The following is an 11,406-nucleotide window of genomic DNA, read 5'->3' as shown; positions in this document are numbered from 1 at the left end:
GTTTACCAATTTAATCATTGTAAAAAACAAAAATCTTGAAGTTCCCACCAATGGGTACTTGCCACGTTGGAAAATGTAATTTCCAAAATACCCTTGAATTGGTATCAAAGTTTGTTCTTACCCTGCCCACAAAGAAGTAAGAAGATAACTGTTCTAATGTTTTTGTGTGCCATGTTTTTTTCTTCACAGGAAGACACGTTTCAATTGGCCGGTACCGAATCCCATTGACTTTGCTTTGCTTTGCTTTTCTTTTCTTTCCTCTATTTATATATACTCTTCCTCTTCCATGCATTTCATGACTTTGCCCTTCCAAACTTGAATCGGCTTCTTCTTTATATTCTTTGGTTTTGTACTAAGGGTCTCTCTATCTTTGGCAATGGCGAAACCTCCTTGTTGTGACAAAAATGGATTGAAAAAGGGTCCATGGACTGCCGAGGAAGATCAAAAATTGATCGATTATATTCAAAAACATGGGCATGGGAGATGGCGTACCCTTCCCAAGAATGCAGGTACATCGAATTCGAAACTCGTATACCCTAGTTTTGTAATGTTAATATACTTAAATTGTCGAGTCAAATGTTCGAGTTTAGTTCTTCTGCGTGATGTTAGTATATTAAGAAATGGGTTTAATAATTTCTTTGTATTGATTTATATAGGGCTAAGGAGGTGTGGGAAGAGTTGCAGGCTCCGATGGACGAATTACTTGAGGCCTGATATCAAGAGAGGGAAGTTCTCAATTGAAGAAGAGGAAACTATAATACAATTACACAGTGTTTTAGGGAACAAGTGAGTGTCTCTCCTGTTTTATGATCAACTGATTGATAGTATGTCTTAGCCTGTTTCCCTTCTGTTTCAAATTTTATACTAAGAATAGTTAACTTAACTACCTACTTCTTATGGACTGAGAGAGCAAAAGTCAATGGTGTATTATTTGTTCAAAAGAAAAATAATGTACTTTCTTTAAGCTTTTTGGGGAAACCACAGAATCAAACATGTCTTGTTTACTGTCTGATTTACTCTTTGTTTGTTTCACTCTTGACTTAGGTGGTCTGCTATTGCTGCTCGATTGCCTGGGAGGACTGATAATGAGATCAAAAACTATTGGAACACCCACATCAAGAAGAAGCTACTGAGAATGGGGATTGATCCTGTGACTCATAGTCCCCGTCTGGATCTTCTTGAACTCTCCTCACTTCTCAGCTCATCTCTCTACAATTCTTCTCAGCTTAATCCAGCAGGTTTGCTTGGGATTGGACCGATGTTCAATCGGAACTTCCTGAACTTTGCCGCAGCTCTACTGTCATCCCAAAACAAGACCCTGGAAATCAGTCCTGAAAATATTCAACAAAACCAGACAGGGAATTTCCAATGTCAGAACCAATATGAAACCTACCAGGCAAACCAGGTTCAGAATCCCATGCAAGGTTACACAACATCACAAGCCAATTTGAACCATTTGTCCACAAACCCCAACAATAATCTAAGCTGCCAAATGTCTCTACCAAATCTGTGGCCAGAATATGATAGAGAGAATGTTAGTATTAGTACACCAAAGGGTTTCTTCCCCATGCAAAACTATGGCTACCATGACTCTATCAATCAATCCATCACCAACTCTTTAGCTGAAAACCGGTCATGTTTTTCCGATCAGAACAATATCCCAAATTTGAGCCCTTTCGGATCACTCCTGTCCACACCTTCTTCCAGCTCAACTCCCTTGAATTCACCATCCACGACATATGTCAACAACAATGGTAGCAGTACTGAAGATATTGAAAGAGACAGTTACTGCAGCAATATGTTGATGTTTGATGTCCCTAATGGATTAAATGTCAATGGGTGTGTGTAATATTGAAACAACTTGCTGTCAAAAAACCAAAAGTTAGATTTAAAGTCTTTTCTAATTGTTCAGATTTTGACTAGGGGATTGCATTTTGTATCAATCTATGTGAATCTTTTATATATTATCTTTGTAGACCATTTTTCCTTGTCATTGTTGTTGTTGAATATAATTAGCATGCTTTTCTCTTCTTCTTTTTTTTGTCAGTTAATTGCTTCATATTCGCCAGGCCTATTATAAGGTTGAAGTTATGTAGTTCAAGTTGACATTTCTGCAAAAAGCTTATTTTTTAAACAAAGCTAGCTAGGGAAAAATGTCCTTTTCAATGGCTAAGGAATAAGCAAGTTGGCTGAGGAATTGCTGGGATGGAATGCAGCATTATTTGCTGTTAGGTGTGCATCATTTCATGGGGCCAAGTCACCAAGGAGAAACAATTCTATGTATGTATGCATATAGACTAATCCGCATACATTCTAAGTGTTTATTTGACTTAATTTATTTTTAACTTACCTATTTCTTAAAACTAGAAGCTAAGTCAGACAGTATTTTATAAGAAGTTTTTAAAAAAAATAGCTTAAAAAAAAACTCCAAATAGGAGTGTTCTCTTCTTTTTTTCCTTTTTTCAAAAAATTCTCTCCCAAAAAATGCCTCCTCCCTCTCTCCCTTTCGATCTCCTTCTTCTCTCCCCTCTCTGCAAATTATTCTTCTAGGTTTTTTTGTTCTTACAAAAATTAAGAAAAAAATCCAAATTCAAAATTACGTTCAAGTATTATTTTTTTTCTTTATGTTTTGTTTTTCATTTTATTTTCTATTGTTCTTTTTTTTTACTTTGAAAACTCTTTTTATTTTTTGATATTTCTCAATTTATTGTTTGATATGATAATTATGTGATGCTTATTTGTTCTTTAACTTCTTTCTGGTGTATATAATATTTGTTGATTATAACTGAAATAATTAGTTAAATAAGTCAATTATTGTTCTTAACGTCAATTTTGTTCAGCTCCAAATGTCATAAATTTCAAATCATTCTTTAAAAAATAACAACAAATATTTTTTGATATTCTTCTTTTATTTTTCAGCAATTCATAATATTATAGGAAAAATTATATTTTTTTCACACTCATTTTTTTATTTGATTCAATTTTTTTCCTAATTTATTAAATTCTAAAATTTTTTTTCTGATTTATTAAATACCCTTTATAGTAACTTTAATCAAAATTAAAGTTTATATAAGTTGTTTTACTAAATAGCTTATCTATAAAAAAGAGCTTATAAAAAGTAAATTTATCAAATAGTTTTAGCTTAATTTTAAAAACTATTATTTTTTATAAGAGTTTTATAATAACTTTTAAACGAAAAAAAAAAAATCAGGCCAAATATACTCTAAATCTCTTACTTAATTGGCAGGAGACTTTCCATAATATACAAATTTAGTTTAAGCGAAAAAAACCTGTACAGTTATAAAAGACAATTACTACTCAAAAAGCTATTGACGATTTTACTCAAAATCCTATCTAGTTGCCTCAAAAAATAAATCGCAGCTTACTGGCTTTAAAACAAAAACTTGGTTTTTATTTATTTTTCTAGTTATGTTTTATACAAGATAAGAAATTAAAATAAAATAACTATTAATTATATAGTTGAATAAGCTTTTTTCTATCATATATGTATTCAAAAGTTTATCTTTTTTTCTCTTCCAACTTTTTTTTTTACTACTAAATGAGAGAATAACTTTTCCCAACTACAAAATATTGATTCATTGAATAAAAGAACAAATTTCCCCTCTATGGTGTTGTTTGATAAACAATTTAAGAAAATTTTCAATGATTTAACTTTTCAAAATTAATCCGATGTTCTTAAGAAAAAATTTCCCCATAAAAAAAACGTTGAAAACATTAAGTACAGCAGAAAACTACTTAGCTTGGTAGAAATTTGTAATATATTACCTAAAAATGGTTTGAGCTTATCTCGATCTTAACATTTTTAATGAAAAAATTTCACATCAGTTAAAAGTTAATTAAATCATAATATTATTTTCTCGCACTTATAATTTTTTTTTTCACTTTATTTTTTTCCTTTCCGACCACAAATTATTATATGGTAGAAATTTTTTTTTTACCTTTGGGTAATTCCATATTTAGAAAAGACAAAAACACTCAAATTGGACTTGATATACCAAAAACAAATTTGGTAAATGGGAAATAGAAATTTGCTTCCCTAATTCCTTGACCCGACTAACACGTGTCAACACTCCAAAAAGCATAAATTTTTTCAATTTTTTGCACGTGAGAAACAGAATAAATTAAATAAACACGTAGCATCCCCTTAGAAACTCCAAGTAATCCGCCCAAAAATGGTTGTCTGCTGTCGGATTCTCGTGGAACCAGTCAAACCGTTGAATCAACAGTCCAAGTTAAAACGTGAACGCAACTTCAACACTCATCACTTTTTTTTTTCTTTCACTTTTTGATCAACATTTTTTTATTGGTCAACATTTCCTTAAAATAGAAAATGAAATAAAAAAAATACCCTTTGTTTGTAATTATGTACAGAACAATTTCTTCTACCAAACATTCTCGATAAAATACTTATAAATCGAATACTGTGATATCATTTTTTCAATAATCACATTCGCAATAATCACTATACCACACCGAAAGCATTAGAGAGAGATTCTAGGGAAAAAAGAAACATTAATATTTTATTTCTCCTCATTTCTTTATTGTACATCCCACAATGTTCTTGTCTTACATTGGAAACCATGATTTATGAGCAAATTAACAAGAGCAAACAATAAGGTCAGCCAGCAAAACTGTAATAAAAGATGGTAAAAATCAAAAGAAGGTTAAAACCAAAGATGGAAGACAGTAATTATCTCATGAGTGTAACAGGTAAAGTGTGTATATCCTTTTGGCTACTGCTATCAAAACTTTGAGCATAAGGAGATGTAACAGACTCTTTTAAGGTGCCACAAGTCCTTCAATGGTGTAATATAGAGATTCAGCCCAGTCAGCTTTAAATAGCAACGTCTGCAAAGTGCGCATCACATCCAGTTGAGGATCAAGCTTCCTTTGCCATCCCTGGGTTAGAAAGCCAAAATTTGTGTCTTAAGTTTACCAGTGTTAACAAGAAGATGTTTAAGTGATCAGTGCATGTAAACATTCATTTGACAAGATGAAAATTTGGGTGAGGGTCTACGAGAAAGTCTCAGCCATCATGATTATCAACAGAGTACTTTCATGCTGGCTACATGGTTGTTGTTGAGATGTTCAAGAAGACAAAGTCTAACATATTTTTTCTCATTGTGATGAAAAGAGAAAAGTAAGAAAGAGAACTTCAATAAAGCCAATTTTCTTCTAAACTAGGTTATGCTATAGAAAAGACAATGACCCTCCACATATGACATGCCCACCCTGCCTAAATTCAAATGCAGAGCTGTCCAACTTTTGACCTGAATCCATTTTTCTCCAGAATACAAGCACTACAGCTATTAAGCCAAGCATGTATGCATGCATCTGAAACAGTTCTCTTTAAGATTGAGAAGATCACAAATGGCACACGTGGATTCCATAGTGCCAGAAATCCAGGTTTTGGACCCCAATCACTTGCAGCATGATGAAGAAGGGCTGCAAGTTGTACGGTTTTCCTGAAGTTGTTCTTTCTCAAAAATGGCTGAGAGACATGACATGTTTAAGGAATATAGAAATGACAGCACACGGCAATTCCATATGTGTCAGTAGAGATTCCTCGAATGAGTGCGAGAAAGAAAAGAGCTGCAGTTTAGGAAATAAAAAAGTCTACAAGGTTCAGGGTATTTTCAGAAGTTCTTTCTCAAAAATCACTGCGATGTGACATGTTAAGGAATAAAGGAGTGCCAGCACATTCCATGTGTATTATTAGATTGCATCAGCTGTCCCACCCAAAAAATGAAGAAAAAGAATTCAATAACTTTCTTAGGGAGAGAAGACTATGATAAGTAGCAGGAAAAGACTACATTACCTCAAGAACCAAGGTGGTAACTATTACTGTGCAAACATTGCCATCAATGTTGACTTTATGACGTCTAACATGCTCAAGTAGTTGCTGTATGCACTCCCCTGGATGGATGAACTCACCATCTGGGGAATCCCAGAGATTGAAAGACTTTTCAACATCCTGTTCAATAAAATATAAATCTTAAACAATATTAACAGATGTGATTGTAACTGTAGAATAAATCATCCTATAAAACACAAACAATTACTGCAGGATTGAACGAAGCAAAATCTTGAGTGGACCTTAAATCAATCCATTATTAGGTTGATTCTCAATAACTTTAAGCTTGGATTTTATTTCTTTTGGGGTAAAATGCAGACGAAGGCCTAGCATTTAAGCTTAGATCTTTAAGAACACCTTACTAACCTAAATCCATTTTGCATTCCAATTATCTATAGCAAGTCTCCAAGGCAATTAAACAACAAAGTTTTAAGTGTCAAGAATAGAAATAAAATGCATGGTCTATGAGAAGGCACTCCATTATTAGAAGAAGGAACTTCGTTATGGGTATGTCCGCTCCAAAGTCAAATGCAAGGAAAGTGCAAATAGCAAAGATGGCTGATGAGGCTATGAGGTTTCAAACAATGTCCGATAACCCAATGCAATTTGATAACATTGATGTATGTTTAAAACAAAACATGGTAAAAACATGTAATATGTTACAATTTCTTGGATAAATAAACTCTTAAATTGACAGACCAATAAGCATTCATGGTGGCATACAAGATCAGTATGTTACACCCACCAGAAAAAGCTTTCTAGCAAATGCATTACCTCTATAAAAGCCTTTGGATTGGGGCAATTTTGCTGTTTAGATAATCTAAGTGTGCACACTGCAGCACTGCGACCATCTCGAAGAGCGACAGCCTTAAAAAACTCCAGTAAATTCATTCGATCTGTCTTAGAAAGTTCAGCTGTCATACCCACATCAAGTAAGATAACATGGGGCCTTGAACTAAAGAATTGTTTATGTGATGGGTTGATATCTTTCACACGGACAAGAATATTTCCAGGATGCATGTCGGCATGAACAAAATTATCTACCTGCAGAGAGAAAGAGAACCCAATAAGTTCGAATCCAATCTCTAACATTTTAGCATGACTTATGTATACACTTTCCAGACACATCACAATCTTAGACCAGTACAGGACTACAGTGGTAGAAGAAACTGTATGAACAATCTAATACAATGCAACTCAGCATTTATAATCACCACTATAAGAAGAAATGTAAAGAAGAAAAGATGGAAAGAGTGAACAAGAGAACATGAGATATTATACCAAAAGCATTTTTAAAAGTGCATGCGTCCCGATGTGAGCAAGGGCACTTTTAATCCGTTCATGTCCTTCAAGCTCATCAACATAGTGCAAAACACTTTCTCCACGTTCAAAAGTTTCTACCAGAACAGCAGGGTGTACCAAGGGGTATAGAGGCTTTGGAAATGAGACATCCTTCCATCTGCGGAAATTGTAGATAAAACGGCTTAGATGTGCAGCTTCCCTTGCAAGATCAACTTGAGACATCATGTAAACAGCAAATTGTTGTAGACTTTCATCCAATCTCAACCATTTCAAAGTAGGGATGAACCTTGAAATTTTAGCTACAGAATTAATGATCATAAAGTCCCTTCTAATTGCTTCACCAACCCCTGGATGCCGAACCTTTACAGCAACAACAATGGGCTTGGTTTGTTGACCAGGGTACCTATACTTTAAAGTTGCTCGATGAACTTGAGCAACACTTCCAGATGCCAAAGGTTCCTCTTCAAAACCTGTGAAGATATCCGTCAACTTTCGACCGAATGCATTTTCAACAGATTTCTTTGTGAAAGCGAAACTATGTGATGGAGCTTTTGTGTGAAGTTCAGCAAGTACAGCACAAAGATCTTTGGGAAACAAATCTGGTCTAGTTGCAGCCCATTGACCCCATTTTATAAATGCTGGGCCTGCTTTTTCCAGTGTATGGTGGACTATATGAAGCCACATTTTCCTGAATTCAAGACCCAGAGAATCCACAAAAGGAGCCATTGCTATGGAGGGTGAAAATAGAATAGCTAGATAGATAGCTCTAAATAACAATATTACAAATTCCAAAACTAAAAATACAAATGACGCCAAATAAAGATGTCCATCTTGTGCTTGCATAAAAAAAGTATCCTTTGTAGAGAAGCCTTCTGCTTCTGCCCATGTTTGTTGGGTCCAGGCAAGTTCTCCAATTATAAAGGCCATAACACCAGGAGCTACCAAGTTCGACCTGCTCAAAGCCAGACTCACTGCACGGGCAATTCTACTAATCGGTGTCACAGCTGGACTGCCAAAGGAAAATACTTGAAAAAGCCTCCTCCAATTAACTTGTGCATTGTCTGAAAACACATAGCTAGGCGAAAGGGCATGGAAGCTCTGGCCCTGATAACTCTTTGATAATCTTTCTTTTACTTTGTAAATCACAAAAGGCGAATCTTCTCTAAATGAATGTCTATATTGTGAGTATAACCTATATAGGGAGTAAGGGAACTCAACTTTTGGATGCACCCCATTGTTATTTGCTTTCCGGAAGCTAGTCTTCCAGTTTGAATGAAAGGATCGGGCAACCCTCCTAACATTTACATAGCCCAAAAATCTGCATAGTTTTAAACATGTTTCAAATTCACATTCCCTTCCAATAACCTAACAAACTGAGAGGATAATACAAAAGAATAACCAGAAAACGAAACAAAAAATTACACTATCTATAACACATTAAAAAAAAACTTTTTCTTTTTTTAATTTTATATCTACACTATCCATTACACTATTGAAGATGAAACGATGAAAACATTTGATCAGAAATTCATAATACTATCACATGCAAGACTGAGATTTCCCGTTTGGTTGCTAAGAAAACGAAAGAAAATTAAACTAAACTTTAACAAGAAGAAAAAGCAGAATCTTCAATCAACCAAGCCTATTGCAAGTAATTAGCTCCATTTTCTTATTTCGGCTATACTTTTCAAATTTCGATCAATATAATAAAACAACAAAAAGAATACGAATTTTGAAAAAGGAAAAATTAGAAATAATTTTTTATAAAAAAAAACACTTGATATAGAAAGTTCTAGAAGGCAATTAACCTCGACATGGCTAAAAACGCCGCTGGTTCAACCACCATTGCCTGTAGGGAATGCTTTGGCTTAGCCGTGGCCACGATGATTGGCGGCGGAAGATTGGCGCATGTTGGTCACAGTGGAGTCGCACGTACCTGGGGAAATGAGGCAGAGAGAGAGAGAGATGCCGTTGCTGAGGAATCGATCTCCAAGTGATGATGTGGCCGCTAGTGTGGACGTTTAAGGGTTTTTTTTTTTTACTTTTTTCTCTAATATATTTTATATTTTTTATATATTTCAATTTTAAGTAGAGTATCAATATCTGATTATACGCGATAAAACATTAAAAAATAAAATTTATTTTAATTTAATAATTATGTCTTAAAAAATGTCACAGATAAAATGATAAAGTTATGGTGTTATACTAATTAATCTACTCCTAAAACTTAGATTAATATGTGATAAGTTTAGACTTATACAATTACTAAATGTCAAATTAAGTTTTAAAATCTAATCAAATCAAAATTAAATAAATCTAGATTTTTTTAGTTCAATTTAATTTCTTTAAACTTCTTCCACCCATTGCACTCTAATTTCGTTTACTTTCTTACTCACTGGCCTTCAAAATTATCTCAACTACACGTATTAAATCAACCGTGGTTCAATGCTCAATTCCATAAAGGATAAACATCCCTTTGATTTATTAACATTGGCTTTCAGGATCATCTACACTATAAGAACCTTTCATTGCTTTTTTCGATAACTAAAATTTAACTTTGATAGCTATCATTATCTGCGCACTAATTTTATCTTTTTAAGACCTCACTTTCTAGACGATGCAAATTATTATGTAAATTCCATCCCATTATGGTTATGTCACTTTGTAATTTTTACCACTCTATCATTGGTAGGGGTGTGCAAATTGAAACTAAACCGAAGTGAATTCGATTTTTTCAGTTTGATTAATTTTGTGTTCAGTTAAATATGTTCAGTTACAACGATTTAATTGGTTTGATTTTTGATTAAAAAATTTCCAACTAAACTAATCAAACTAGAAAATGCTTATACAAAAAAAAAAGGTAATTTTATTGATTTCACGAGTCTTTTTTTCAAATGAATTCTAACTTTTATTATAATTAAGTTAAGGTGTAAAGAAATTATACTCAGAATCATGCGTATTTGAACTTAAGTAAATCAAACATTGTTTATATCTAACATATATCTAATTTTAGTATATTTTTCATAAGTTTAGTTTTCGATAATCAAACTGAATTAATTGAAGTAGTTTGGTTTTCAATTTTTTTATTCAATTTTAGTTTTTTAGAGGAAGTTTGGTTTTTTTCAATTTTGAGAAATCTAGAACTAAACTAACCGTTCTAATAATTTGCATACCCCTAATCATTGATAGAGTATCTGTACCTTTTAAAGTTTAAAAAGCTTAATAATATTAGACTCTTACATATTTTTGGGACATAATTCACATTACCCAAAAAGCACATAACTCTATCCAATGTAATTTAAAAACCAATGACTTTCACGTTTAATTTATCATCCAAAGTCAAAATCCCAAGCTACCTTTTCTCGAAGCTATTATCCCACACTATTCTATCTTTTCAAAGACTCACCTTCTACACGATACAAATTATTATGTAAATTTTCAATTATGTTACTTTATGCAACTTTTACCATTAGTAGAGTATCCGTATTCTTTGAATTGTATCTCTAATAGGTTTAATAATATTAGATTCTTTCATCGCTCAAAGCATACAATCTCATTAAACATTTTTATCTAATCTTTTTTTTTTTATAATTGGAGAAAGAGGGATTCAAACTCTACTATTTGACAGGAAGACAAAAAATATCATGTACCAATTAATGAGACAAATGTTCGGATGTACATTTTTATTCAATCTTAAAACTCATGATTTTAATATTTAACTTATTATCGAAAGTCAAATTTCCAATTACTTTTTCTCAAAGCAAATTAAAATAATCATTTTAAAAACATAGATGAGTAACACAAACAAGATTTAAACAAAACAATTATCACGTTTTTTCCCATTACCTCCATTCCAATTTCATGGAATAATCCCATTGAATATGCTCGTATCCTTTACAATGAATGCATTGAATATTATTGAACTTAGACTTGTTACCTTAGATCCCTTCCGAGTTTACTGGCTTTTTCGAACCTCAACCACAAATGTAGAATCAATGAAATCTCTACCCCTTTTACATGTTTTTTCTAAGTTTCATCTTGTTTATTCTTACTCTAAAATTATTATATATTTTTTTCAAATTAGAGATTTTACAAATACTTCATAAGAATCTTAAAGCAATACAAAGAATAACAAGGACTTCTCCTCTTCCTCCACCGTAATATCGCTTGTTTGCAATTGATCAATAATTTCGTAAAACTCGTTCATATGCTTCGTAAAATCTTTATTC

At 32.9% G+C, this 11,406-nt stretch overlaps 2 protein-coding genes across 2 annotated transcripts; one reads left to right on the top strand and one right to left on the bottom strand.

The window, feature by feature from the left end:
- LOC18593803 (transcription repressor MYB6) lies at positions 287-2,032 on the top strand. Its single transcript, XM_018125040.1, has 3 exons — positions 287-509; positions 657-786; positions 1,045-2,032. Exons 1-3 carry the CDS (start codon positions 377-379, stop codon positions 1,847-1,849), a joined length of 1,068 nt encoding a protein of 355 aa, XP_017980529.1. The 5' UTR covers positions 287-376; the 3' UTR covers positions 1,850-2,032.
- Positions 4,521-9,165, bottom strand: LOC18593802 (probable serine/threonine-protein kinase abkC). The gene is made up of 5 exons (XM_007021177.2): positions 8,986-9,165; positions 7,157-8,495; positions 6,650-6,919; positions 5,840-5,995; positions 4,521-4,920 (listed from the first exon to the last, which is right to left on the bottom strand). Exons 1-5 carry the CDS (start codon positions 9,021-9,023, stop codon positions 4,801-4,803), a joined length of 1,923 nt encoding a protein of 640 aa, XP_007021239.2. The 5' UTR covers positions 9,024-9,165; the 3' UTR covers positions 4,521-4,800.

This window comes from Theobroma cacao, chromosome 7 (assembly GCF_000208745.1).
Source record: "Theobroma cacao cultivar B97-61/B2 chromosome 7, Criollo_cocoa_genome_V2, whole genome shotgun sequence".
Lineage (NCBI taxonomy): Eukaryota > Viridiplantae > Streptophyta > Magnoliopsida > Malvales > Malvaceae > Theobroma > Theobroma cacao.
This window is presented reverse-complemented; position numbering and strand designations above follow the sequence as displayed.

Coding starts and splice junctions, on each gene's coding strand:
- LOC18593803 (XM_018125040.1), top strand. CDS start 377: ATGGCGAAACCTCCTTGTTGTGACAAAAATGGATTGAAAAAGGGTCCA. Junction 510..656: donor TACCCTTCCCAAGAATGCAG/GTACATCGAATT, acceptor TGATTTATATAG/GGCTAAGGAGGTGTGGGAAG. Junction 787..1,044: donor CACAGTGTTTTAGGGAACAA/GTGAGTGTCTCT, acceptor CTCTTGACTTAG/GTGGTCTGCTATTGCTGCTC.
- LOC18593802 (XM_007021177.2), bottom strand. CDS start 9,023: ATGGTGGTTGAACCAGCGGCGTTTTTAGCCATGTCGAG. Junction 6,920..7,156: donor CACTTTTAAAAATGCTTTTG/GTATAATATCTC, acceptor TTCTCTCTGCAG/GTAGATAATTTTGTTCATGC. Junction 5,996..6,649: donor ATCCAAAGGCTTTTATAGAG/GTAATGCATTTG, acceptor TTTATTGAACAG/GATGTTGAAAAGTCTTTCAA.